At 33.6% G+C, this 25,932-nt stretch overlaps 1 protein-coding gene across 1 annotated transcript in view; it reads right to left on the bottom strand.

The window, feature by feature from the left end:
* Positions 1–3,362: 3,362 nt before the first annotated feature.
* LOC150019571 (sperm-associated antigen 6) overlaps positions 3,363–25,932 on the bottom strand; it is a 37,656-nt gene continuing 15,086 nt past the window's right edge. The window contains exons 3-10 of the mRNA XM_090268006.1: positions 25,594–25,777; positions 22,520–22,725; positions 21,093–21,266; positions 19,564–19,716; positions 17,022–17,213; positions 8,315–8,431; positions 6,947–7,092; positions 3,363–3,488 (exon numbers count right to left, since the gene is read on the bottom strand). Coding sequence (XP_090124132.1) covers positions 3,419–3,488; positions 6,947–7,092; positions 8,315–8,431; positions 17,022–17,213; positions 19,564–19,716; positions 21,093–21,266; positions 22,520–22,725; positions 25,594–25,777 — 1,242 coding nt within the window. The 3' untranslated portion in view covers positions 3,363–3,418. The remainder of the gene's footprint in view (positions 3,489–6,946; positions 7,093–8,314; positions 8,432–17,021; positions 17,214–19,563; positions 19,717–21,092; positions 21,267–22,519; positions 22,726–25,593; positions 25,778–25,932) is intronic.

Below are 25,932 nucleotides of genomic sequence, written 5' to 3'. Positions count from 1 at the left end.
AGGCTATAAAATATGTTAAAAAATGAAAATTAAAAGAAAAAATAAAATATGTAAATATCTATATCAAATGACCTTGCAAAATGACATATTATTAGTATAATATTCCTGATCCAAGGTTATAAAACTGGTAAGCCATAAATAGCACTCAGTTTAAAATCCCTATAGTAAACACTAGTCAATCATTAATAAAAGCAAGCCATTTATACATATTTTATAGTGATCCCTAATCTATCATTGAGGAGACCTTTTCCCTAAACCCACTAAAATGAAAACAAAAACGTTAAAACTCCATCTTCTGTGAAACAAGCAAACTGCTATAACTTTTGCTTTTTATTTTTAAATAGCATGTATAACATTAATACACTTTTCTAAATTTTTTCTATCTGTACAAAACTCAAAAAGGAACTCGGAACTATATTAACAGTTAATGACAATTATTTTCTTGGTTGTGAGATTTGGAGTGCTATTTTTTCTTTTTAATTTATCCTTTCATATATCCTAAATTTTGTAAAAAACTTACTTTTACAAACAATAAAACTCACTGTTCTTTAAAGCAATTATCACTGAATATGTGTCCAATTTTATGGTCTACCAAGACCTTTTAAAAACAAAACATTACTAGCAAATCAAATTTTAAATTTACCCTTAAACAATGGGTAAATGCAATAGTTACAGTTAAGATTGTCATTTGATCTGTTTAATCTCTGAAACAGAGTAAGTACAAATCACTCTTTTCTAGATGGTGGTGTGCAAATAAGCCAGAGTATACACAAGCCTCAACATTTGCTAGCACCTAACTCAATCAAAGGGTTGGCGATTTGAAAACACAGCAACTACATCCTTTGTTCTTTTAAGGTCAGTTTCTAAACTTGACATCTTGGATGGGAGATAGCCTGACCCAGGAATTTAAGGTCAGGGTTTATGTTAAGCAGGACCTCAAATCAAGTTTAGAAACAGCAGATCTTTTAATGGTTCCTTTAAGGGGAGAGTTTGAGAGGAAAAGTTTAGAAAAATATGAGGTCATCATTTGTTTTTTATATTAAATGAAACATGCCTGTTTTGTATTCAATATCTTGTGCCTATTTTGCACACTGTGTCCAGGCAAATGTGTTGACATTAGAAAACTCCATGAGGGCAAGAAATGTAGCTTTTCTTTATCATAAATCATCTGGTATAACTCCACTTATTTAAGAGTATGGGGCCTGCTCTGTCCACTTGCTTGATTTTTGGCCCAAATGTATAATCTGTCATTGACTGTCATTGCCCATAAGTGACATATTGGATTGCACAGAACGGGACAGTTTACAAAATTGTTAACATGCATCATTGCAGATTATTTTCACAAGCATCTTATTAGTGAGCTGAGCAAGTATCATCACCCTTACTACTTAACAGATATGACTAGAACCCAGATTTTCAACATCTCTTTCAGGCATCACTGATAGGCATCTATATTTCCACAACAGGTGAACTAAATGAACAAAGGTCAACCAGTAGTAAGATTCAACCAATTCTATTCCTAAACTGAAGTCCTTAAAATAAATTGTTCAGCTAAACGAGATATCCTAATAATAGTTGAATTTTAAATAAATTGATGGGGGTGGAGGAGGGTGGACAGTGAAGAGAGGGTTGGTCTGCTCAGAGAATTAAAACTAACAAAATTCAAGCCAGGGGTGAAATATTAAAGAACATCAGCAGCAGGAGACACTTTTTATTTTAGCACAAATAGAAAAATTTTTTTGTTTTAAAAAGTCTCATAATAGACTTTAAAAAACCAAAATTTCATTTTCTTTTAAGTGTTTTATGTCAAGAAACATTTCATAGCATAAATTTTCCAAATTGCATATGATTAAATTGTAGCACCCATCCATACACTATGAAATATTTATTACTTTCGTAGTTTAGTACTATTTGATAGGTTATGAAATGGTGTGTGTGAAGTGAAAACCTTCAAGTACAATATAGAATGGCTAGAAATACATTATAAGAAATTCATAACATCGGAAGAGATTTTATCCTATATAGACCAGTTTCTTCATTACCAACATGGTCATTAAGAAAAAAAGGTCTTAATGTAAGGAAGATGAAAACTACCTTTATTTTCTGAGATTCTTAAAAGGTTCATAAGACAAGCAGACAGACAGGAGAGAAAAATGAAAGGTACAAATCTGGGACTAAAGATACTTTCTTATGCAATAAGTCAAAGAAATCACTGCAAGGAAACAAAGTAGGCCCAAGGAAGTATTAAAAAGTAAAACTGCAAGCAATTCTAGGCTGTATAAGACAGAAAGAAATGGTATAATTGTGGGTAAAATGACGTTCTAAAAGATGCAAAAAGCCATATGCACTGATAGGAAATGATTATAGAGATGAATCCAGAAAATACCCAAAGTAAATGGGTAAGAAAGCCAGCCAGACTGGAAGCACTGTGGCAAAGGGGCTCCCTGATTATCATTCTTCTCTCCAGTCTTCCAAAGGGAGGTCACTGTAGGGACTGTCCCTTTAGATCAAAAGACACACACATGCCAACTAATCAGATTCCTAAATCTAATCACATATTCCCCAAGGTCAGAAACACAGTAAATAGGAAAAATGAAAAGGACAATTCTAATGCTATTTTTATTTAAAATTTCATTGAAACCCCCTCTCACTCCATTTTAGCTTCCTAAGTGAATAAAGATGCATGTAAAGTCTCAGCCTGATGGTGTTCTTTTCAAATATGTCTGTAATCTCTGAAAATGTGACTTTTGAAATTTGGGAAAGTGACTAGGACAAGGGAATAATGATGACCCGTTTTACATGCCTGTTTCCTTGTTTATTCATGAGCAAAGCTAGACTTAGAAACCTTTCAATGAAAGCAGAAAGCATGTCTGCAGTCCTATAATGCTTAATGCTGATTTCTGCCTTCTCCAGCTCCATGAAAGGTAAGAAACAGTTTAGGCAGGGTAAGAAAACAGCTTAGAAAACTTGAGATGAAAAGTTTCCTCTTTCAGCTATTTTCCTTCTATAACCTACTATGGAATTTGCAAGGCCAGTTTTCCTTGCCTGTGCCTGCAAAGAATTGGCCAAAACAACTGAGTTTTTGAATACCACCTTTTATCTGTCTAGTTGGAGATGTGGTGTGTGTGTGTGTGTGTGTGTGTAGTTTTTAATAGAACAATAACAAATGCCTTAAAGTTCTTGAATGTCTTTTTAAATCTACCTTTAGATTAAATCCTGTGTAAATGACCATGAAACATTTCTCATAAATTCAAGCCACTAATTTTTAAAGTATTACATAAATTTAGAAAATATTATCTAAAGGTATTTCACATTGAATAAATCTAGAATGTAATAATTCAGATATTTAGAAAGAGGTTTAACAACTTTTATTCATAACTACTCTGCTCTGAATCTGAGTAGAAAACTGTAACTTTGCTTAGTTAGTAGCTGGTTGATAGCTGTCCACTCTCTGCAAAAGTGTATCTGAATATCCAGGAGAATAATACCTGAAAAAGAAAAAATTTTTATTAGATACTGGTGAAAAGATTCAGCACAGTAAGCGCCAAAGATTCAATATGAGGTTATTATCTGAAATAATTCTATAAATGAGACCTCTGAATAATTATGCTCCACTAATGCTTTGTGCACAAGTTTAGAGACTATCAAGAAAAAGAACATGAACCCACAAGACTGTGCTAGACAAATAACAAAACATTTAAGGAATATCAAAGCAGTGGCAAAAAAATGGGTATCTTAAATTCAGTGATAGTACTTTATTAAAGCGATTTTGTTTTTATTATATCAAGTGACTGAGGTTTCTTTAATGACCATAGCTAATAGATTATTTATCATAAGTTAGGCAACACTATCATTACTAATCAAGTTCTGCATCTTGATTGTCTTAGAGATTATTCTCAAGTTATATTTTAATCAGATCTGGTCACCCATAAAAACACATTTCTGGGAGCATACTTCATATTAAAGAGCTATTTCATAAGTGGTTTACAAGTATTCTATTACACAAATATAGGAAATTAATTTCATTTGTTTTAGGCATCTATAGTACTATAAATTTATATTTATAAATAGAACATTTTATGAAACATTTAGTCTAAAAGTATTAAATATGTCAGTTAATGCATGGTGGGATGCTTCATATACCATGGACAGAATTTACATGCATATAAAATTATGTCAAATAAAATTTGGTAGACATTCTAGAATAAATTACTTAAAAAAATCTAAAGTGTAATTTAAAAATTTCCAAAAACACTTAAAATAAGTAAGTCTCCTAAGGTGTTTTCTCCAGATTAAACCTAATGTTTGAGACTTGCTTTGTCCTTTGTCAGTTATCTTTATCCTCAGAAGGTTGATTTAAAAACTCATAATTGATAGTATACTAATTTCTTCCACAATTTGTCAAGTTACAGTGGACAAAACAGAGCTGCATTCTTCTTGATAGTGTGCTTGTACAGATAGTCATAGTTAAACAGGTATATACATATTGTATAAACATAAAAAGCTACTTTAAAGAATGTTTTCACTCTAAAGGCCTCCTACTCTGGAAAAAATTGTCCCTTCAACAGTGGATCTCTTGAAAATAGTCATACACTGGGGAATTCATAACTGTTGCTCTACGTTAGTCCCAAATTTTAAAGTAGTCTCAACTTCTTAGGCCTTATACAATACATATGTCAGACACAAGGTAGGTATTTGTTTATGTAAATGGCAAGGAATAGATTTTTTAAAAGAACCAAACTTTGAAAATTGTGCTGCTATTTGGTAGCTGTTAACCATATACTCCTCATAAAAGAACTAAAATGAACCTCCAAAAAAGAGGAAATTCCTTTTCTATGCCTGTCAACCACTGCTATCCCAGTTTACCTCTAAAGGGCCTTTAAGAGTATAAGTGAATTAACCTCACCCTAGACCGTGTAGAATTTGGGATATTATACAGTTACCACATCAGAAATGTGCCAAATGGAAGACTGTATGCATGCCTCCCTCCCCAAATTAAATGTTTCCTAAAAGCATCTTCCTCTCCCCAGTTTAGACGAGATCCAGAAGACAAAGGAGTTCCCAAAACACCTCTGGTTGTGGAGTGGACAAGAACTAGAACTTAGAGATTCTAACATCTGGTCCTAGGTCCCTTCTATCTCATACCAACTACCTTTATTAGAAATTTTTAAAGACTACTAAAATTAGAAGGCAATAGGAAGTAAATGTTTAGGCTAATAAGAGCAGAGAGATGTAACCATTGATAAGCTGTCTCATAAAGAATAATTAGTTCTGAAATAGTTATAAAGTGATTCTTGAGAATAGGATTGTAAAAACAAAACTATTTTAAGATTATAGTTGCCTCTTCATAGAAAGACATTTCAAAGGTTTCTATAAAACACCATTTTATAGAACCTAATGCTTTAAAAAATATATCAGAAACTTGAAAAAAGTTAGCTAACCAAAATTCTTCATGATAACTAGTCAATTTTTAAAATAAAATTCAAGATTACAGAATGTTAGAAGTTAAAAATTTACAATGATATTTTGACAAAGCACCAAATTAGGTTCTATATAACAGAAGAGCTTTTTAGTTTCCATTCATGCCCTGTAAAGTAATCCTAGAAAGATTTCTATTCAAGAAAGTACTTTACCATTGGTTAATTCTAGTAGTTCATTCCATTTGGGGAGCCCTTTAGTTTGCTTTTTTCATTTTTCTATAATTTTGTTTATGTTAGAATATTATATTAAAAGTTATTTTAAACTTACATGAAATAACATTCTTCCTAAAGGGATGTGTAAATGTGTAAAATTTAATTTTATCTACTTATCGAGAAAAGATTTTCATATTTCCTTCATTTAGTGGTCTTACATATATATGTTATGTAAACTTTTGTTAATCATTATATTTGTAAATTATATATGTTAGATATACATTTTATGATATGCTATTTCTTTTGTATATTTTATATGTATTATTATTTTCAAAGCTAACTTATTGGAAATATTTGGTCAAGGAGTTCTCATAAACCTCCCAAAAGTACCTAAACTTACATCTTTGAAAAGAATTTTACTTGCAGAATATATGTGAATAGAAAACAAATTATCTTAAATTTATTTCTGTTTTTAAAATCAGTGTTATCATATGTAGGAAAAACCACTGATATTAAATAGGAAGAATAGTTTATATGACTTTTATAAGTTTATATGTGTTTTAAAATTGAAATTCTCCAATATCCTCCAATATTAATTAGCAAAAATAAGAAATAAGTGTAGAAGTAGATAAATATGGCTTTTAATTCTGCATGTATTGTGGGTATTTTTCACATAATAAAAGGAAAGTTACCTCCTTGGTAACTTTGGAGTTAATGGTATGGTTATTTTAGGCTTATAAGATTTGAGACTTAGGTTTAGTGCTTTACAAATCAACCTCATTTAAAAAAATTAATCTTGAAAGTAGCTTCCTGCTCCATTACTGTGGAGCACCTGCATATTATAAACGACATTATTTATTTAAGTTCCTTTCAAATACAGACAGTAACTTTCTTTCTGATACTCAACATCTCTTTTCTATTTGTAATACTCCTATTAATACAAATGTGAGCTTAATAACAATAATATGCAGGGGATTTTGAAAATCAGAATCTATAAGTCCTTTCTAAATCAGGTTCACATTAAAGATTCATTTAATCTGAACTCTGTATTTGGGTAATCTTTCATAAAACATGTCTTAAATTAGTACAGAAGTGTCTCATATGACATTGCAATTGACTTGGAAATGTGTATATCAATCAGAACCTAATTTAACTTGAGGTAAATAAAGTGGTCAAGAGCAGAGGTAAAGGTGTACATTGGTCTTATGTAGTATTTCAAAGTCCACATTTTGACAAAGTGAATATAAAATCTATATTGGAAAACAGAAAAACCACATTATAATATTGACCTTCTCAGAGTCTATTTTTCCCACCTTACTATTTCCTCTGGGTAGCAGTTGTTAATACTGTTGATGTATTCCTGAAGAAGAGATCCAGGTTCTGCTTTTATCTCTTGAACCTTTTTAAGTCCACCACTTGTTACAAAAAGTCGTCGAGCTTTGCTATCATGTGGCAGCACCTTTAAAAGTGAAGCACATTAAAATGTCACCTTTTCTTTTCCAAGTTGGATTGTTACTACTGAAAAGCAACAATAGTGTAAAAGAGAATTTATGCCCAATATACCTGTAACAATGAGCCCGAATTTGCTTATGATTAGAAGTAAAAATCAGTCTTTCTAGAAATGTATGAACTTTTTATGTTGTGCAGATGGAATAAAGGCAATGAACATGAGTGGATAGTAGTAGCTTCTTTATATAGTATTATAACTGACTAGTCAAATAAACTTGACCCCATTCATTTTTATTAATTTTTAAATCAACCTTAATTACTTTTATGTTCTATATATTAAAAACAACTGTGTGTGTTTGTGTGCATTTGAGTGCTTAACATGTGCCTGGAATTGAGCTGAACTCTTCGTATAACCTCTCATTTAACTTTATAATGACCCTATGAAACAGGCACTCTTATTATCTCCATTTTATGGGTAATCATCCAGGTACTCCAACTCCACAGCCTGAGCTCAGAGCCACTATGGGATACTCTTTCCACAGACCCCATTTTCTTAAATCAAATCCCCTGAGCACAATTTAACCAGTCCTTGATAGCTTAGGGTCACCGTCCTGGTGACCAATGGCTGCAGCAACGCAGTCATTCTCAGCCTTTGCTATCAGCTGTCAGGCCTGCTGGCTGCTGGCCCTGCTAGCAGCTTGACCTTCCTACCCTACTACTTTTAATCTGCAATCATCTAAGAAATATTTAACAGCTACATTTGTTTAGATCGTTCATAAAATAAGTCAATGAACTTCAAATGACTGTCTGAGAGCATCTCTAGTAAGTGCATGAACTTTGTGAAAAATATTTCAGTGGCTCAGCGATCTTTCTCTTTTTCTTTTAAAGACCTTTTCAGTGTTCCCAGATGAATGAGACTAATAGATAACCGGGAAAATTACTAAAAGTTACTTAATATAAATTATCTATATTATGATGTTTTTATGTGTTGACATACTGTATATACTCCCTAGGAACATTAAAAAAGATGGTACAGAGATTGTGAGGAAAAAGGAAATGTGAATTTTATTAATTTATGTTTCTATCCCTGTCAATATAATCAGTGAATTAAGTAGGAGAACCCTGCCCCCATCTTACAGAAGAAAACATTGATCCAACAGAAAAAAAAAAACGAAAAAAGTTAATTTATTTTCATTTTCTTCCCCCACTTCCATGCTAAATGCACTTCTTACCTTACTGAACTGTCCAACCACATGCTTCAGAATATTGGGAGGAGCATCAAACAGAAATGGCTCAAGGGCTGGTAAATAGGTGCATTTTTGTAAAATATTCTTTATGGCTTTTTTACTCTATTGAAATACAAAGCAAAACACATACCAAAGTAAGCAATCAATTAAATCTTCACAAAAATTTATGTCTCATGTCCCAGGAATTTGAAAATGAAATCAATTTCCTGGTCTAAGCAGCAGTTGTTTTATTTTTTTAAATGCAAAATGAACATTTTAAATTTTAATTTACTTATATCCAGTAGATCTAAAATATATAAATTAGTTGAATATATTATTCATGATGAGTGAACTCAACTCAAAATACTTCACAATGGAGGATCTTGCTTAGTGAAGTTTCTTTTTTTATTCAATCTTTATTGTATCGTTTTTCCCATTACCATTTAGTCCCTTTATACCACTCACTCCCCAGCAATGACAACAGTTGTTTTATTTTTAAAAAATAGTTGTCAGAAAGACTCCTATCTTTCATTGGTTTTATCACAGAATATCCTGCCAGTTATCTTTGTGTCAACTTTTAAAATGTAGAGTGTATTATTGAGCTTTTAAAATACCTATGAGAAAATTAAAATTATAAATCATAAAGCTCTAGACTGAAAATTAATAATGTATTACATTTTATTAGTGTAAAAATTTGTATATATGAAACTCTGAGTTAGCTAATGCCCTACTCCTTCCTTCTAATCAACAAATTTGAAAAAATACCTAGTTTACTATAGAAAGCCATTATCAGGTGTTCTATATTCTCCAGAAGGCTCATGGCTTATGGGTATGTAGTCAGAAATATTCTACTATATGCAGTATTCAATGAGCATTTGTAGATACACTGCTATTGATCACTAGTAGAAATTGCCCCACTCACAGAAGCAAAACAAATCTACTCAACTATAGAGGAAAGCTCTACAAAAGGGGGTGGGTGTATCACCCACAAGCAAAAGAATAGGTACCCACAGGTACCTTTCCTACTGTCCCCCAGCACTCTGTATTTCATGGTGACACCATGTGGTGGTGCCAAAAGTGTGGCTGAGGAAGGGCTCTGATATAATTGCAGCACATTCCTGCAGCCAGCTCTAAGGCCATGGCTCTTGTGATTCTGTTTCTTTGTATTAAAGCCTGCCCCCTTCACCTTGGAAGGCTTCACGACTGGGTTTATCTACAGCTATTTTCCACTAGAAATCCACATCTGCTTGTATGTATGTGGTTTATGCTTCAGTCCATTTTTATAGCCTTTCCTCCGATCACCTGTTCTCTCTCTGAGGCCTTAGCTGACCTGGTCTTCTGGGATCTTGCTCTTCAACATTTAGCAATGCTCTTGAATGTCAAGGAGTATTTTGCTTTTCACATCATGAATTTTACAGTTGATAAATGGATTCAGCAAAAAACTTTCATCACATGTGTGCTCTCCAATTAAAAACTCTTGAATTTATGGTTTCCCAGAGACTGAGGCTAAGCAGTCTTGTAATCTCTTATCTCTTGACATACTTGTCCTCAAATATTGTTTTATAAACTAGATTAAATGAAACAACAAATTATGTAATGCAACCCAAATTTTGTCCACATGTAGTATAACATAAGTTATACCTTTGTGAACCAACTTAGGACCACAGTGACCCAGCAGGTCAACAAATTTAACTTAACTGGTGTCAAGGTCTACTAACAGGATAGCAGAGATCACATTCACTGTATCATGTGGACAGCCTGACTCTTAACAGTTCCAAATTGGTGATGTACTGTCAAGTTATTAATCAAGAGCCCTAGAGGATTAGATTCTAATGACCCTAGAAATTCACTGAGCTGTACTATCCTTTGTTAAGAAATATATTAGATTTATGATTATACGAACACAGGTATATACTTCTATATAGGAATGTATGTCATGATTAATAATCAGCTGTATTGTCCAGCATGAAAAATATTAATATATTAATTAAGATTTTGTTTACTTGCCAATTTCTGGGCTTAATATTTTTAACAACTTTATTGAGATACAACTTACATACTATAAAGTCATTCATTTCAAGTGCACAATTCAATAGATTTTTAGTAAATTTACAGAACTGTGCACTATCAGTACAATCTAATTTTTGAATATTTTATCATCCCAGATAGAAACTTCATGCCCATTTGTAGTCATTCCTTATTCCTTCACCCCACTTATCCCCACCATCCCTAGGCAACTACTAATCTAATTTCTGTCTATAAATTTGACTTTTCTGGACATTTCATATAAATGAAATCACATGATATATGAACTTTTGAGTCTGGCCTTCTTCACTGCTATTGATCACTAGTAGAAATTGCCCCACTCACAGAAGCAAAACAAATCTACTCAACTATAGAGGAAAGCTCAACATGAAGTTCATCCATGTTATAGCATGTATTAGTATTTCATTCCTTTTATTGTTACTAGTATTCCATTATACATATTTATCACACTTTGTTTATCCATTCACCAGTTGATGGACATTGGATTGTTTCCTCCTTTGGCTATTATGGATAATGCTGCTATGAAGATTCATATACAAGTCTTTGTGTAAACAGATGTTTACATTTCTCTTGGGAAAATACTTAGGGATGGAGTATTTGGATGCTGATGGTAAATTTATGTTTTAACATTTTGAGAAACTGCTGAACTGTTTTTCAATGTAACTATAACATTTTACATTCCCAATAGTAATGTAAGGAGGTTTAAGATTCTCCGCATGACGATCAATACTTGTTACTATCCATTTTATTAATTATAGCCATTCTTGTGGGTTTGAAGTATTATCTCATTATGATTTTGATTTGCATTTCCCTAGTGATTAATGATGTTTGACATCTTTTCATGTGCTGATTGGCCATTTTTATATTTCCTTTGTTGAAATTTCTATTCAAATCTTTGCCCAGTGTTTAGATTATTTGTCTTATTATTGACTTGCAAGAATCCTTTTATATATTTTTGAATATGTGCTTTCTCAAATATGTGACTTGCAAATATTTTTCCAAGTCTTTTCATTTTCTTCTTAATGGTGTCTTTTGAAGCATACAGGTTTTTAATTTTGATGAAAACCAATTTGTCAATATTTTCTTTATCACTTGTGCTTTAGGTGTCATATCTAAGAAATCAATGCCTAATCTAAGGTACAAATATTTACTCCTATGTTTTCTCTAAGAGTTTTATAGTCTTAAACTCATATTTATATCTATGATCTATTTTAAGTTATTTCTTGTGTATGGTATGAAATAAGGATGCAGATTAATATTTTTGTATGAGGATATAATAATTGTCTCATTATCATCTGCTAAAAATATTATCCTTCTTACATTAATTGTCTTGGTACTTTGTGAAAAATCAATTGACCAAAAAAGAGCCTACTTCAGATTCTCAATTCACTTACACTGGTATATATGTCTTTCTGTAAGCAAGTACCACACTATCTTTATTACTATAGCTCTGTAGTAAGTTTTGAAATTAAGCAGTGTAAGTCCTTCTTTTTCAAAATTGTTTTGGATAGTATGGGTCCTTTGCATTTCTATGTGAATTTTAGAATCACCTTTTCAATGGGGAGTGGGAGGGGGGCAGCGAAGCCAGCTGGGATTTTGATAGAGATTGTATTGAATATGTAGATCAATTTGGGGAGTATTGCCATCTTAACAATATCTAATCTTCTACTCCATGAACATGGAAAGTCTTCCCATTCAGATTTTCTTTAAATTTTTTTTCAGTAATGTTTTGTAGCCTTCAGTATACAAGTCTTATACTTCTTTTGTTAACTTTATTCCTAAGTAATTTACTCTTTTTGATGCTATTTTGAAATTAAGAAAATATATTCACATCTGAATTGATCATTATTAGCCTATGGAAATAAAATTGATTTTTATATTTTGACCTTATACCCTATGACTTTGCTGAAGTCAGTACCTCTGGTATTTATGTGTGTGTTTGTTTATTCCATAGGATTTTCTACATACAAGATTATGTCATATTTTGGATTTAAAATTTAATAGCCTTTAGTAAATGTGCTTTTTGTTAAGTTATTGCTGTAAGCAAAGTAAAATAGTTCTTATTTTTTAATTCAGTAAATCAAGTAATATCTTACTTTAAATTAATGAACAACAGATTATAAATTTTGCTAATGTCACCACATTTAGTAGCTATTGTTTATCCTTAGACATACATAATATATGATGACATCAGAGAAGGAACCATGGGTTATCTATCTATTTAGGGCAACTTGAGTTTGAGTCTGGTTTTCCTATGAACCATCATAACACCTACGGTTCTATATTTATTCATTTTTCTGTCAATTCTAAAAACTGACTCTGTCCACACTGATCAAAGCTGTTGTAAAAACCACAGTGACTAGCAACACTGTATTTCACCTCTTAACAATACACATAGAAATAGTAATTAACAAAATAAAATTGTCAGTATAAATACTTGATACCATTTCAATTGTTCTTCACAAAAATTAGAGGAATAATAAAAATTATTTATTGTTGCTTTGCTTATGGATGATTTTTAATAAAAACTTTAAAATTAAAAAAAATGTTTTTTTTATTCAAAAGTGAATGTTGTTCTGAAAGCATTTTGGCCAAAAGGGTTATAATAAAAGGGGAACGTAAGAATAAATTTTGTGACCTTGGATTAGGCAAAGCCTTGTCAGGTATGACTCCGACTGCACAAGCAACAAAAGAAAAAAATATATAAATTTAATTTAATCTAAATTTTAAAGTACCATCAAGAAAGTGACATGATAATCCATAGATTGGGAGAAAATACTTATAAACCATACATCTGATAAGTACTTGTATCCCCAATATATAAAGAACCTTTACAAGTTGAGAATAACCTAATTTTTAAATGGGCAGCAAAGGGTTTGATTAGATCTTTTTCTAAAGAAGATGTATAAATGGCCCATAAAAACGATAACATTTTTTCGACATCATTAACCATCAGGGAAATATCAATACAAATCAAAACCACAATGAGCTACGAATTCAGACCCACTAGGATGGCTATAATAAAAAAACAAAGATAAGTGTTTGCACAACCCATGGGCATGACCTAAGGGGGCATTGGTGGGGGAAAAGAGGGTACTGAGCAGAGGGGGGCAAAGGGGGAAAAACTGGGACAACTGTAACAGTATAATCAATAAAATATACTTTTTAAAAAGTTCATCAATTGTTAAGTGGATAAACAAAACATGGTATATAATACAATAGGATATTTCTTTACAATAAAAAGGAAAAATAACAATATATGCTATATATAAGAATGAGCCTTAAAACTAATGCTAAGGGAAAATAGCCAGGCACAAAAGGCCACATATATTGTATGATTCCATTTAAATTAAATGTCATAAATTAATTAATTAACTAATTAATTAATTAAATGTCCAGAAGAGACAAATATACAAAGACAAAAAGTAAATCAATGGTTGCCTGGTGCTAGGTAGGGAAGATACAACAGAGTGACAGCTAAGGGGGGAATGAAAGTGTTCTAAAATTAGACTGTGGTGTGATCACACAATTTTGTGAATATACTAAACACCAAGGAATTGATCACTTTAAATGGGTAAATTATATTTCAATAAAGCTGCTGAAAATTAAACAGAACAATCATTATGATAAGAACACAATAAATCAAATAATGGCCTTAGAAATAGTTTTATAACTAAGGTAGTAGAATGAATTTATTCAAATGCCAAAAATAACATGGAACATTTCAATAGGATGTCTCTAAATCAAGACAAGTTGAAAATGCAATCACCTGAATAGTTTAAAAATACATGTAGGTAAGCTCATTAAATAAAAGATGTTTTGTTTTTGTTTTTGTTTTAGTTTTTAATAAGGTATTTGAAATAATACAGGCACAGGTAGATAGTAAGGCTATATGAAAATATGTAAGAAATTCCAAGGGGCTGCTCATTGGTTCTCTTGGATTGGAACCAATTAGAGAATGCTTAAAATAAGCTGACATGCCTTTGGGACAAAATAAACTTCAACATGGCCTTATAATTTGAAAGCTGCCGCCGAGTAACAAATGAGAAATACCATAAGACAGTTCCTGAAGCTCTTGGTTGCATTTTTCCCTACTGAGATAATGTCAAATCAAACAGACTTGGACTTTCATAACAACTGACAGGATCCAAGAGACCTTGATAAAGAAGAAAAAGAATGATGGATACCTACATTAAGAAAATCTTTGGCCCTGGTAGGGTAGCTCACCTGGTTACAGCGTCATCCCAATACACCAAGGTTGAGGATTCAATCTCTGTTCAGGGCATGCACAAGGTGCAACCAATGAATTAATAAATAAGTGGAGCAACAAATTGATGTTTCTCTCTCTCTTAAATCAATAAGTTTTTAAAAAGAAAATATTTGGATGGGCTCAAAGCCTTGGAAGATTGCTAATGAACAATAATTGATAAAGATCCCACTTTTAAATTTAAAATCCAGTGTATTTCTTGAAAATAAATACTGTATCAAATGTAGGCAGAATTTAACTTACTGTTGTTAACTTCTATTAGTAAACCTAAATGTTTTACTAAAACCACCTTTGTTAAAACAATAAAAATCATCTTAACTACAGTGATATTTATACATAATATCATAATAATTTAAAAGTAGGCAAAAGTAGGTTTACAGTTGTGGGTATGCAAAACAGTTTATTCTTGTATTATTTGTTAATGTATTATTTATTTGTATTATAGCTGTAAACCTACATTTGCCTATCCCTATACAGTGCTACCTAAAAAACTATTTGCAAGGGTTTCTCGGCCATAATTACTATTGACTCCACTATTAACTATTCATGCTCTAGCTCATGGATTCCTTTATTTCCAATACTTACAGGAAAATAAAAGTTGTTAAGTGCTGGAATCTGAGAGTGATAGTGTATTTGATTATGTATTTGTTGATAATCTAGAAGTTGAATATAATTACTATTATAGCCTGGGTAGCACAGCTTATGCCTAAAGAAACCTTGCAGAGGAGCCAGGTCACTGGTTCACTAGAAGGGGCAGGAGGATGAGAAGTGAGAAAGAGGGAAAAGGAAAGAAGAAGAATCTGTGGGATATGGGAGGAAGAAAAGACGATAATGATAATGGGTTAAAGAAATTTGAGGGCAAAAGAGGACTACATATATAAGCTAAAATTACATATATGTAAATAAACTGTCCTGAACAATTCAAAACTGAAAATGGGGCTGTGATTTCTCAACCAGAAAGTCAAAGAATCACAGAATTCTTAAATGGGAAAAGACCTTAGCACATTGTCAGCCTTATTCGTCCTACCAAGCATTGCCAAGGAATGCACTAAACATTGGAGAAATAGAAGGGAAGCCCCAAATCTACCAAATCATTGCTTTGATCCAGAAAGTCTTGTAAAAACTGAAAAAAACATTCATTTAGAAATCAGCTTCATTCAATGAATTTGTAGAGAAATAACATGTAAACATAACCAAATATACATAAATTCACTTCTATAAAATGTATGTTGATAAATGATTCACTATAACTTTCAGAATCTCTGAACTTTACAGTTCTAATAAAATTTCTGCCTCATTGTATCATCTAAAGTTGTTTCAGCAAATATGTTTTTTTATTTGTTAATTTATTGTTTTAATTAAAATTTAAATATAATTTAATTTACTGTTGTTAATTTTATTTTGAATTATCGTCTTTTCTGTGCACTTCTTTCAATAAAAGTTGATTCTAAAAGCTGTTTTAAAAAAGTTACATGTTTTCCTAACATGGTAGTATGATGGGAAACGTTTCCTTTTTTCTTTTTTTAAAGATTTTATTTATTTATTTTCAGAAAAAGGAGGAGGGAGGGAGAAAGAGAGAAAAGAAACATCAATGTGTGGTTGCCTATTGCATGCCCCCAACTGGGGACCTGGCTCACAACCCAGGTGTGTGCCCTGACTGGAACTGAACCTGTGACCTTTTGGTTTGCAGTCTGGCGCTCAATCCACTGAGCCACACCAGCCAGGGCGGGAAACATTTTCTTTCTTTGAAATTCTATAATTATTAAACAACCCCTCTTACTTTATACTCATGTTTTGTGAATCATTTCAGTAGCTAGTAATACTTTTTTCAGAAAGCTGGATTTTTTAAATGCATATTTAAAAATGTTTACTTTAGTGAATACTATGGACATTTTTCTTTTAAGGAACAAATTTAAGACATATCATTAAAAGACCAGGCAGACTTGCGGAGTTAGGAGAGGTAGATCATGGCTTCAGGAACACCTCCTGCTCAGTGGCATTGTACGTTTGAAAGCACCTTAAATTCCTTTGGACTCAATTTTATTAATGCAAGATGGGCTACAGTTCTCTGCAGCTAATTCTAACTCCAAAATTCTATTATTCTTCAATTCCTATTCTATAAGAAAAGTCAGCAAGAATGTAGAAGGCAACAACTAGACATTCATTTTACAAACAACTTTGCACCTACAGAAAACTTTCTTTAAAATGTATCCCTGATTTTTAGAGACAAGGGAATCCCATTTTCAAAGAAGAGTCTCCGCAGGCAGTTCTTCTAATAAATTTGTTATTTCTTGACTCATAAAAGCAGTATTATCCATAATGAAAATGAAACAATTTCATATTACATATTTTTAAGAATGCGTCAAAATCTTCACAAAACAATAAGAATTAAGCACTTACTTTTACTTGAAGATCCTCAGAGCTTTCTGTTGACATGTACAAAGAAAGGAGAACTGGCAACGTGTTTGTGACGGCAACAGCCCGTGCATGCTCCGGGGTGTGTCTCCCAATCTGTCCCAAGGCCCAGGCAGTAGCAGCCTTAATATGATCTTCTGATTCTTCTGACAAACAGACTGATAACTGGGGCACACCCTGCAGCGTTGATCAAAAGAGCAAGTGTTATGACTCTAGAGCAGGTTTAAAGAGTCTTCCATGCCTCTCAAACATTAGAAAAAATCATTTTGGCCTTGATCCTTTTTTCCTAGATGGTTCAATAAATGAACACATCAAAGTCAATAATATGACTAGAACTAATTTACTTTAATTATGTGTTACAATCCAACTAAACTAAGACTATCTCTACTGGCGTTTACTCCCCAAATAGATAGGCACTTAATCAAATAACAGATGCCACAGATTAGTACACAGGCAAAACCAAATTCCACTGTGACAAATTTAAAATGCTTAGATTTTAAAACCTCTTATTTTCCTTTGTTAAAGAAGTTAATTTGGAATTCCTTAAAATTGCCTTTTCACTAAGTATAATAATTCTGATAACAAAATAACTACTATGGATTTGAAATCCAATGAATAACATGAGCCAGAATTCTATTTAAATAACTTTTAGATTAAATATGTCCACTAAAATCTTTCCTGAAATAGTAAAAGATTTTTCATCAATTTTGGTCAACTTTAAAATGACAGTTTTGCCCATTTTAACATGACTAAATGTTAAAGTAGAAATAATTACTTTTGTTACATAGCGCGTGTTTATATTTTGCACTTTAGGACTCAGTTTTATCTAAAGAATCAAAACCAAATTAAAGAACCCCAAAGACCTTATAGTTTCTATATCTAAGGAAGACTCAAATAGCCAAATCAAATTATAATTCCAGATTCTGTATAGGAATAATTTTTTAACTAATCTGAGACTATAATAATTATTACCTTAAATTTAGTACCACAAAAGTCAATGTCACATTGTTATGCTACACCATAGCAGAGGCCAAATGATCATATACACTTTTTTCCCCTGTACCTTTAAATTCGGTTATTAAGACCAATTTTCTTCATTGGCTTCTTTTTTCCAACTAAAAATGTTTGTCAATACAAAAGGTCAGATCTGTCTTCAGAATGAGACAACTCTCCAGAAAGTTCATATTCTGGGACATAACAAGACTGAAGGAGCAGGAGGAAAAGAAGTCAGCCTCTTCCACCCCAACCCCCAAACTCTTGACTTACTGGCCTTGGTTGTTATGAATACCAAATGAAGTAAGAAACATGAATGTGCTTTGAAAATTATAAAGCATCATTTAAATGTGAAGTCCTGTTTATTACTAGTCCTCACAGTATTATGTAGGAAAAAGGACACAGTACTGTGTGGTTCGCCTCAAACTACTGCTGTCACCTTCATCTTCAACTGACAGACCACTGGGTGGGAGAGGCCAGCAGCAACCCTAGGCCCAAGAAGGGGATTGCCTCCTTGTTATTTTGGGGAGGAAATAGAGGAAGCAGAAGCAATTGTTGCTTCTTTCATCATTCTTCCTATGTGTAAGCTTTCTGACAAGCCACAAAAGAACCAAGAATCAAAAATCCTAGTAATATCCCCACAGTGACCCTTCAGGAAACAGCACTGCTGTTCTAGTCTCTATCATAGTCTTCGGTAATAGAAGAACAAAATAAATGTGTAGGCTAAAAAGCGAGGAAAGCCAAGAATAGGTAGAAAATAAAGATCTGAGGCTCCCTTTTATTCTGAGGATTAGCGGGGAATTAAAAAACAGAAATCCACACTTCTGTTTAACATAGAACAGCAGGTTTTCTATGCTGATAAGAAACACATACCCTAGAGAGTTACCAGAGACACTGTTAGCAAACAGCCTGTAAGAGTTCTTCAGGAAATCTATCTTTATTCATCCAATCAATATTTCTGAGCACCTACCATGTGTCAGGGATGCATTGTATGGTGGGTTAATACCAAGTTATAAAATGAGACGGGGCCAAATTCCTAAGGCAAGGACACAGTCTATGTGCTTTGAATTGCCCCCATCTAAGAAGAGAAATGAGTTCATGAAAGCTGATGAAAGCAGATAGAAAGGGATGCCCTAGCCATTGTCATCCCCTACCTGAATGTCAGGAAAGGGGAGAATGACTACTGGGCATGTAATGCCTTTAATCAAAGCATGCTTTACATTTTGTAAATATATACAGTCGATCCTTCAATGTAAAATACACTGACTATTTCAAAACAGGTAATCCTAATACTCAGAGGTATTGATATTTTGTAGATATTAAATACTGATGAAAACTTTAAACTGCCTACAAAATAAACCTTATTCTAGCATTGCTTTCAGAAACTTACTAATAAGCCTTGGAAAGAAGCTGAAAAAGTCTTCAGGTTTCTTTCACTCTGGTCAGTTAGATTTTATAATCTGTTGGAGAGTATTACTGTGATTCTTAGAATATCTTCCTACAATAACTAGAAGAAAACCAAGCAAGAACCAACCTTGGAAATGATCACTGCCATTGCCAGGTTCTCAGAATGAGCCGCCACATAACCAAGCATCATGATGCCGGGCAGCCTTATGTTTCCTTTGCAAGACCCGATGCAGTCAATGATGGCAGCAACTCCTCCTGTGTTAACTATCAAGTGCGAAAGCTAAGGGAAAGGAAGGAGAGCTAAGCAAGTGTGACCCGAAAGCATAAATTATCTTTAAATATTACTTTAGTATCACCAAACAATTTTTACTTAGAACCTAAAAACACCTGGTAAGATTTGAAATATGATTTACTGAAATTACTTATTAAAGAGATATACAAGTATAATAATCCTATTTTATTTTATTTTTTAAAGATTTTACTTACTTTTTAGAGAGAGGTGAAGGAGAGAGAAAGAAGGAGAGAAACATTGATCGGTCGCCTCTCACACGTCCCCAACCAGAGACCTGGCCCGCAACTCAGGCATGTGCCTGGACTGGGAATCGAACCAGCAACCTTTTGATTCACAGGCCAGCACTCAACCCACTGTGCCACACCAGTCAGGGCATAATAATCCTATTTTAAATGTACAAATATATTTACTGTGTGGCGCTTACTCTGTGCTTAAATTTTTCATACATTGATGGCACAACTTTTATCCCTATTTAATGGCTGTCAAAATTCCTCTCCTAGACACAAAGCCTAGGGCTAGTTCATAACTAGCTAACTACTGAAAGCCCCAATCACAATATGTGAGTATGAAGCAGATTAATCATTGAATGCTGAATGACAATGTCAGACTTGAAATAGTGTAGCCTAATTATCCCCCCTTTACAAACAATGATTACTATGATTCAATCATAAAAATTTCAACCAAGTAAAGATGCTAGGTGAAATAAAGAATGAAGACTTTAAACTTTAGTAAAATGAAATTGATTGGTCAAAATATACACAGAAAAAGGTACAACGTCAGAATCCACCCAGGCTGGCTCATCTCTATTCCTTTGTCATCTAAGGACTCAGAGCGGGAACCCCCATGTTAGGGTAGTTACACTGGGTGGGAGGCCTGGTGGTCTCTCCCACCCTGGAACCATACAACCTCTCACTACTCTCAGCTGATCTAAAATGACAATAATGGCAAAGGACTACAGTCCCCACAATCTAGAAATGAAAAAAACAGGAAATGATTAAAAACTGAGATTTCTGTCTCAAACTCCATCAATGTTATCCAGTAGGGTTCTCAACAAGGGGTGCTTTTGTACTTTGGGAAACATTTGGCATTATATGGAGACACGTTTGATCCTCATAGTGTGGGAAGGCATGCTACTGGCAGGGTCCAAGGAGGCTACTAATTACCCACCCTGCAGTGTACAGGACAGTGCCCCACAACAAAGAATCCAGTCCAAAACATCCATAGCGCTCAGGATGAGAAACCCTGACCTAACCAAACCATGAGGCACAGCACCCAGGCCTTTTACACAAATTGATGTTTTCCTTAACAATGAAAACTGACTAATATTTTTGCAGTTAAAGCTTTTTTCCTTTTTTCTTTTTTACCTCAGGTGTATGTTTTGCAATCTCTCTAATTAAAGTAGAAGCATTTTTCTTCACGTAGTCATCTTTGTCCTTCAGACAGGTAAGTACAACCGGAAAAATCTCTGCTTCAACTACCATTTCTGCCAGATCCACAGAATGTTTTGAGATCTGACTGAGAGCTGAAAGGACCTGACGCTGTCAAACAAAAACCAAAACAAAACATCATGTAGAATCCACTGCAGAATTCAGATATAATTGAAACGGCTTCATACATAGTAAAATTCCTTTATAAAAAGAAAAAACAATTACATATCCAATATAACCTAAGATTTCTGAGTCTTGAGATATTCTCATCCTAGTCTTATACCTAAATACTCAATTTCTTAAATCCCCTAATTTCCAAATTAAATGTCTTAGTTTTCTGTGGACTATTTAAATGTCTATCACAGATGATCAAAAAATATGACCTTTGGATAAATATTATTTTTTAATTATGTAATATTTAAATTGTTAATTTACAATACATGTGATAATATAGTACAAAAAAGATCAGGCAGAACTAACAAATGCTGATAACATTTTGAAGAACTTTTCATTGCTTAATTAACATTAAATTTTTAAAAAACTTTTAGGATATAACTATTAGCATTTACAGTAGTCCCTCTCTATATCGCGGTTCACTTATCGCAGCCTCACTGTTATCGCAGGATTTTTAAAAATATTATATTTAATTATTTATCGCGGATTTTTGGCTACATCGGTACTGTATATGTAAGTTGTTAAAGTTACATAGGCTTAAGAGTGTAGACTATGTTTAAGAACATAAGTAATGTTTATAAAAGTATGGAAAAGGTTAATAAGGGAGTGGGAAAGGTTAATAAGGGACTGGGAACAGTTTGTAAGTGTGTGGAAAGGGTTTATAAATCCTTAAAATATATATAAATACTAAAATAAATGTAAGGTTCCTACTTCGCGGATTTTCACCTATCGCGGGGGGGTATAGAATGTAATACCCGCGATAAGTGAGGGAATACTGTAAAAGTATAATTGGTGAAATAATTAACTGAAAATCAGAATTTAGAAAGTTATAAATATACAAATATGATAACTTTCATAAGAAACTTAAATATATAGTGGTGAGCTAGAAAAACTTTAAGTGCCTTTCCATCCTCAGATTCAATCATTACGTGATTCCTTATTTTAGTGATTAATGTTAATACTGATGCTACCTCTGATATTTAGCATTGCACATATTTTTCCCAGTCGTGTCTTTATTGTCTAATCCTTACACCATAATTTTCATATATTAAAAGACCAAATACATAATACAGTCACATCTGTTTTCAACAATAATTTACTAATTATTTTTGAATGTATAATATTAATCTATACACATTTCCATTTTCTTAGATTAACAGAAGTCTGTTTTTTAACTTATTTTTAAATACCTTCAATTGAGCATCAGGGTTCAGAATCATCTGGGCTAAGTGAGCGATAGCTCCTGCATCCACTACTGTCTGTGCTAACTCTGGAGAATGCTTTGCAATATCACTGAGGACCGAAGCAGCAATCCTTTTCAAAGCAATTTCTGGCTCCTGGATACAGAGTACTAGAAGAGGAACTGCTCCCGCATCCACCACAGCTTGTGACAGTTCTGTGGGTCCAAGAAAAGTAATTAAGTGAGTATGGGTGACTGACCCTTGTGCAAGCCATTTTTCACCCTGACAGATACAGCAAAGAAAAAAAGGGGAGGGTGTACTTCAATGTCTCTACATCTGCATTTCAAATCAGCCTTCCTGGTTTAATCAACCACGTGGACCAATCCAGAGCTGAAAAGCATACAGGTCAATAGGTGGACCTCCATTTACATGAACATATTTGTGGTAGATTAGGCTGAAAAGGCTTGTTCTTTTTTTTTTTTTTTCAGAGGGTAAGCAAAGGTCAGTTGTTTAAACTCTGAAAGTTCTGCACTTTTCAACAGGCAAGTATTTTATGCATGGTTTACAATAAGAGAAAATTAAAGCACCAAAAATTTACCAACCACAGTAATTAGGCAGTATTTTGTACTATTTACATGAGTAAACAGTAATATGAATGTTGTGCTAATAATGTTGATTTTTAAATTCCATTCATCTTACAGTATTTTTAAAAGATTTTTAAAACTTTATACAAAATAAAAAGATGCATATTATATATATAAAAAAATTTCAAGACGATGTCTACAATTAAACAGCATACCTTAATATATATAAATGTTAATGTTTATTTAGGTAAGGGGATAAATTTATCTGAACCATTTTACTTGTCAGAAATAAACATCTTTGGAATACAGATGTTGATTTACTTGTGTGTCCAAGAATAAATAGCTATAAAAATAACATATTTTAGATCATAGATAATGAGAGACAGTCAAGCAGATCCATATAATACACATGTAAAAAGAAAGTCTTTTGAGAAGCATAAAGCACAATACATAGTTACAAGATTCTATTTTCACTTTCTCTGGTTTTCCTTTTTTTGTCCTCCCCCAGCGTTCTGGGACCTCAATAGCCATGAGGCCAGAGAGTGGCTCAGGCCATGGGGTCTGGTCCCAGGGCAAGGACTGGAGCCCAGGCATGCATATCTGGGGCAGCAGGCCTCCCACAATTCCCAGAGGGAGGGACAGGGGCTCAGGTTCAGGCAAAGGCATTATTTGTCATATCAAAAAACCTCAAATATTTGGCAGGAACTTAGAGGTTAAATTATGGTAGTTTACTTAATAGATTCTCATTCAACAGGCAACTGGGTGCAGCTGGGAAGACCCCAGCCAGCTGGCGTAGGATACAGATGACTTCCGGATCTTCTGTGGAGATCTGGGCATGAGGTGAAGGATGGCATCTTGGCATGTGTCTTCAGCCATTTCCCACTCTTCCTTAAGGCTAAAGTGATCTATGACAAGTACACAGGCAAGACCAGGGGCTATGGCTTCCCTACCTTTAAAGACCCCAGAGACAATGTACATGCCATGCATGTGATGAATGAGAAGTATGTGGTCTCGTGCCCCATCAAGCTGCACAGAAGCATGTGGAAGGGACAGAACCTAGGTGTGGTGTGCAAGAAGCAGAAGCAGAAGGAGAAGTTGGGCTTGAGATAGGGTCTGTGGCTGGGCACCTGCTCCCAGCTGGCCGGGGTGCTTTGAGAAGCCTAAAGCACAATACATAGTTCTTTTTGGAAAACCCTCAAGTATCCATCTACCCATCACCCTCAAAACCAGTTTCAACAAACTTCTGTTCATTTCCAAATTTTTTAAAAATGCCACAATAACATTGGCATGAATAAAGTTTTTTATTCTGTGGAATTCTTTCCTTAGGATGAATTCCCAAAGCAGGCTTTTTAGAATAACCATAAACTATTTTGTGACTTAGATTAGTTTTACTAAAGAACTTTCCACAAGTTTGTACAATCTGTAGTGTCTCCACCAATGGGCATAAACATTATCAAGTCCTCTCTAACCTTCAGTATTAATACAAGTACCTTTCATTTTTTGAATATTTACCACGTGCCAAGCACTGTGCTAAATGCTTCACATGTATTGTCTCATCCTCACAACAAATCTCGAGGGAGCTTCTTTGAGCATCCTACAACAGATCCCTGAAGTAACTCTGAAGTAGTTACCCTTTTTTTTCAGATGAGGAAGTAAAGGTTCAGAAAGTCTAGAAGCCATAACCAATGTCACATACCAGCTAAGTGGTAGAACTTGGACTCAAATTCAGGTCCTGTCTAATGCCACAATGCTCTTAACCACTTGGCTCTATTTCTGCTTTACTCTTTTTTTTCCCCCCAAAGAATAAGAGGCGGGGAAAGATATTTGCACTATGTTTTAATATACAGTTCTTGATTACTAGAAAAGTTGGTCATTTTCATATGCTTGTTAAACTGCATATTCTTGTTGTGTTATTTGTTCATATTATTTAGCAATTCTGTTCCCTGTGTGTTTTTTACTAACCAGGTGTGTCAGCACAACCTTCACTCAAGAGGTCCAGGCACTAGGCTGTCAGTATGTAAGAGAAGGTGGTCCTCCTTTTCCTCTTCCTTCCTGCCCAATATAGGCTGAATACAAACATGGTCTAGAAAGTCATGTCCTTATCTTTTTAACATTACTCACTCATATGATATGGCCCCTGGCTGATGTGGAATACCCTATATTATGAGTAAGAGTGAAGACTCAATTCCACTGAGGGGTGACAAACTAAAATTAATTTAGAGAATTACTTTTTGAGAATTTAAGAATTTGAGAATTAATATCTCATTTGCCCCATTTCCTGCCCCCCATCTACAAATTTCTCTTCTGTTAAGATAAAGACTAGATTTTGTGTGTGTGTGTGTGAGTTTGTAATCCAAACAACTTGGGCATCATTCAAAGCTTATCTCCCAAAATGTATAGAAACATTATTAAAAATTCACCTATGCTTTACTAAGCAAAGCCAGAATAGCCTAATAAATATTAACTTAAATAATTCTGTTTTAACATATGCTCTATTACCTGCATTATGTCTTGCAGTATTTCCAAGTGCCCAGGCTGCAGCCTCTTTGATGCCAGGGTCAAAATCTTCCAAGCATATCACCAGCGTATCCAGTGCCCCACAATCAACTATTGCCTGAGCTAGTTGAGGAGAATGTTTACCAATTGCTCGTAACACAAAGGCAGCTGCTTTCTTGTAAAAATGCTGCACGGGTAAAATAGATAAAATTCAAGGTGAGTTGAGCACTTATATAACAAAAAGTTTAAAAAGACCAAAATCAATATAAAAAGTACATTAATATAATAAAGCTCAGCAGCTTCTAAGTAGAAAAGAAAAACATCTTGCAACATCATTTTTAT

The sequence above is a fragment of the Furipterus horrens genome, unplaced genomic scaffold, assembly GCF_987537825.1.
Source record: "Furipterus horrens unplaced genomic scaffold, mFurHor1.1.pri manual_scaffold_2, whole genome shotgun sequence".
NCBI classification, from domain to species: Eukaryota; Metazoa; Chordata; class Mammalia; order Chiroptera; family Furipteridae; genus Furipterus; species Furipterus horrens.
The sequence above is the reverse complement of the archived record's forward strand: the minus strand, read 5'-3'. Positions and strand labels throughout refer to the sequence as shown.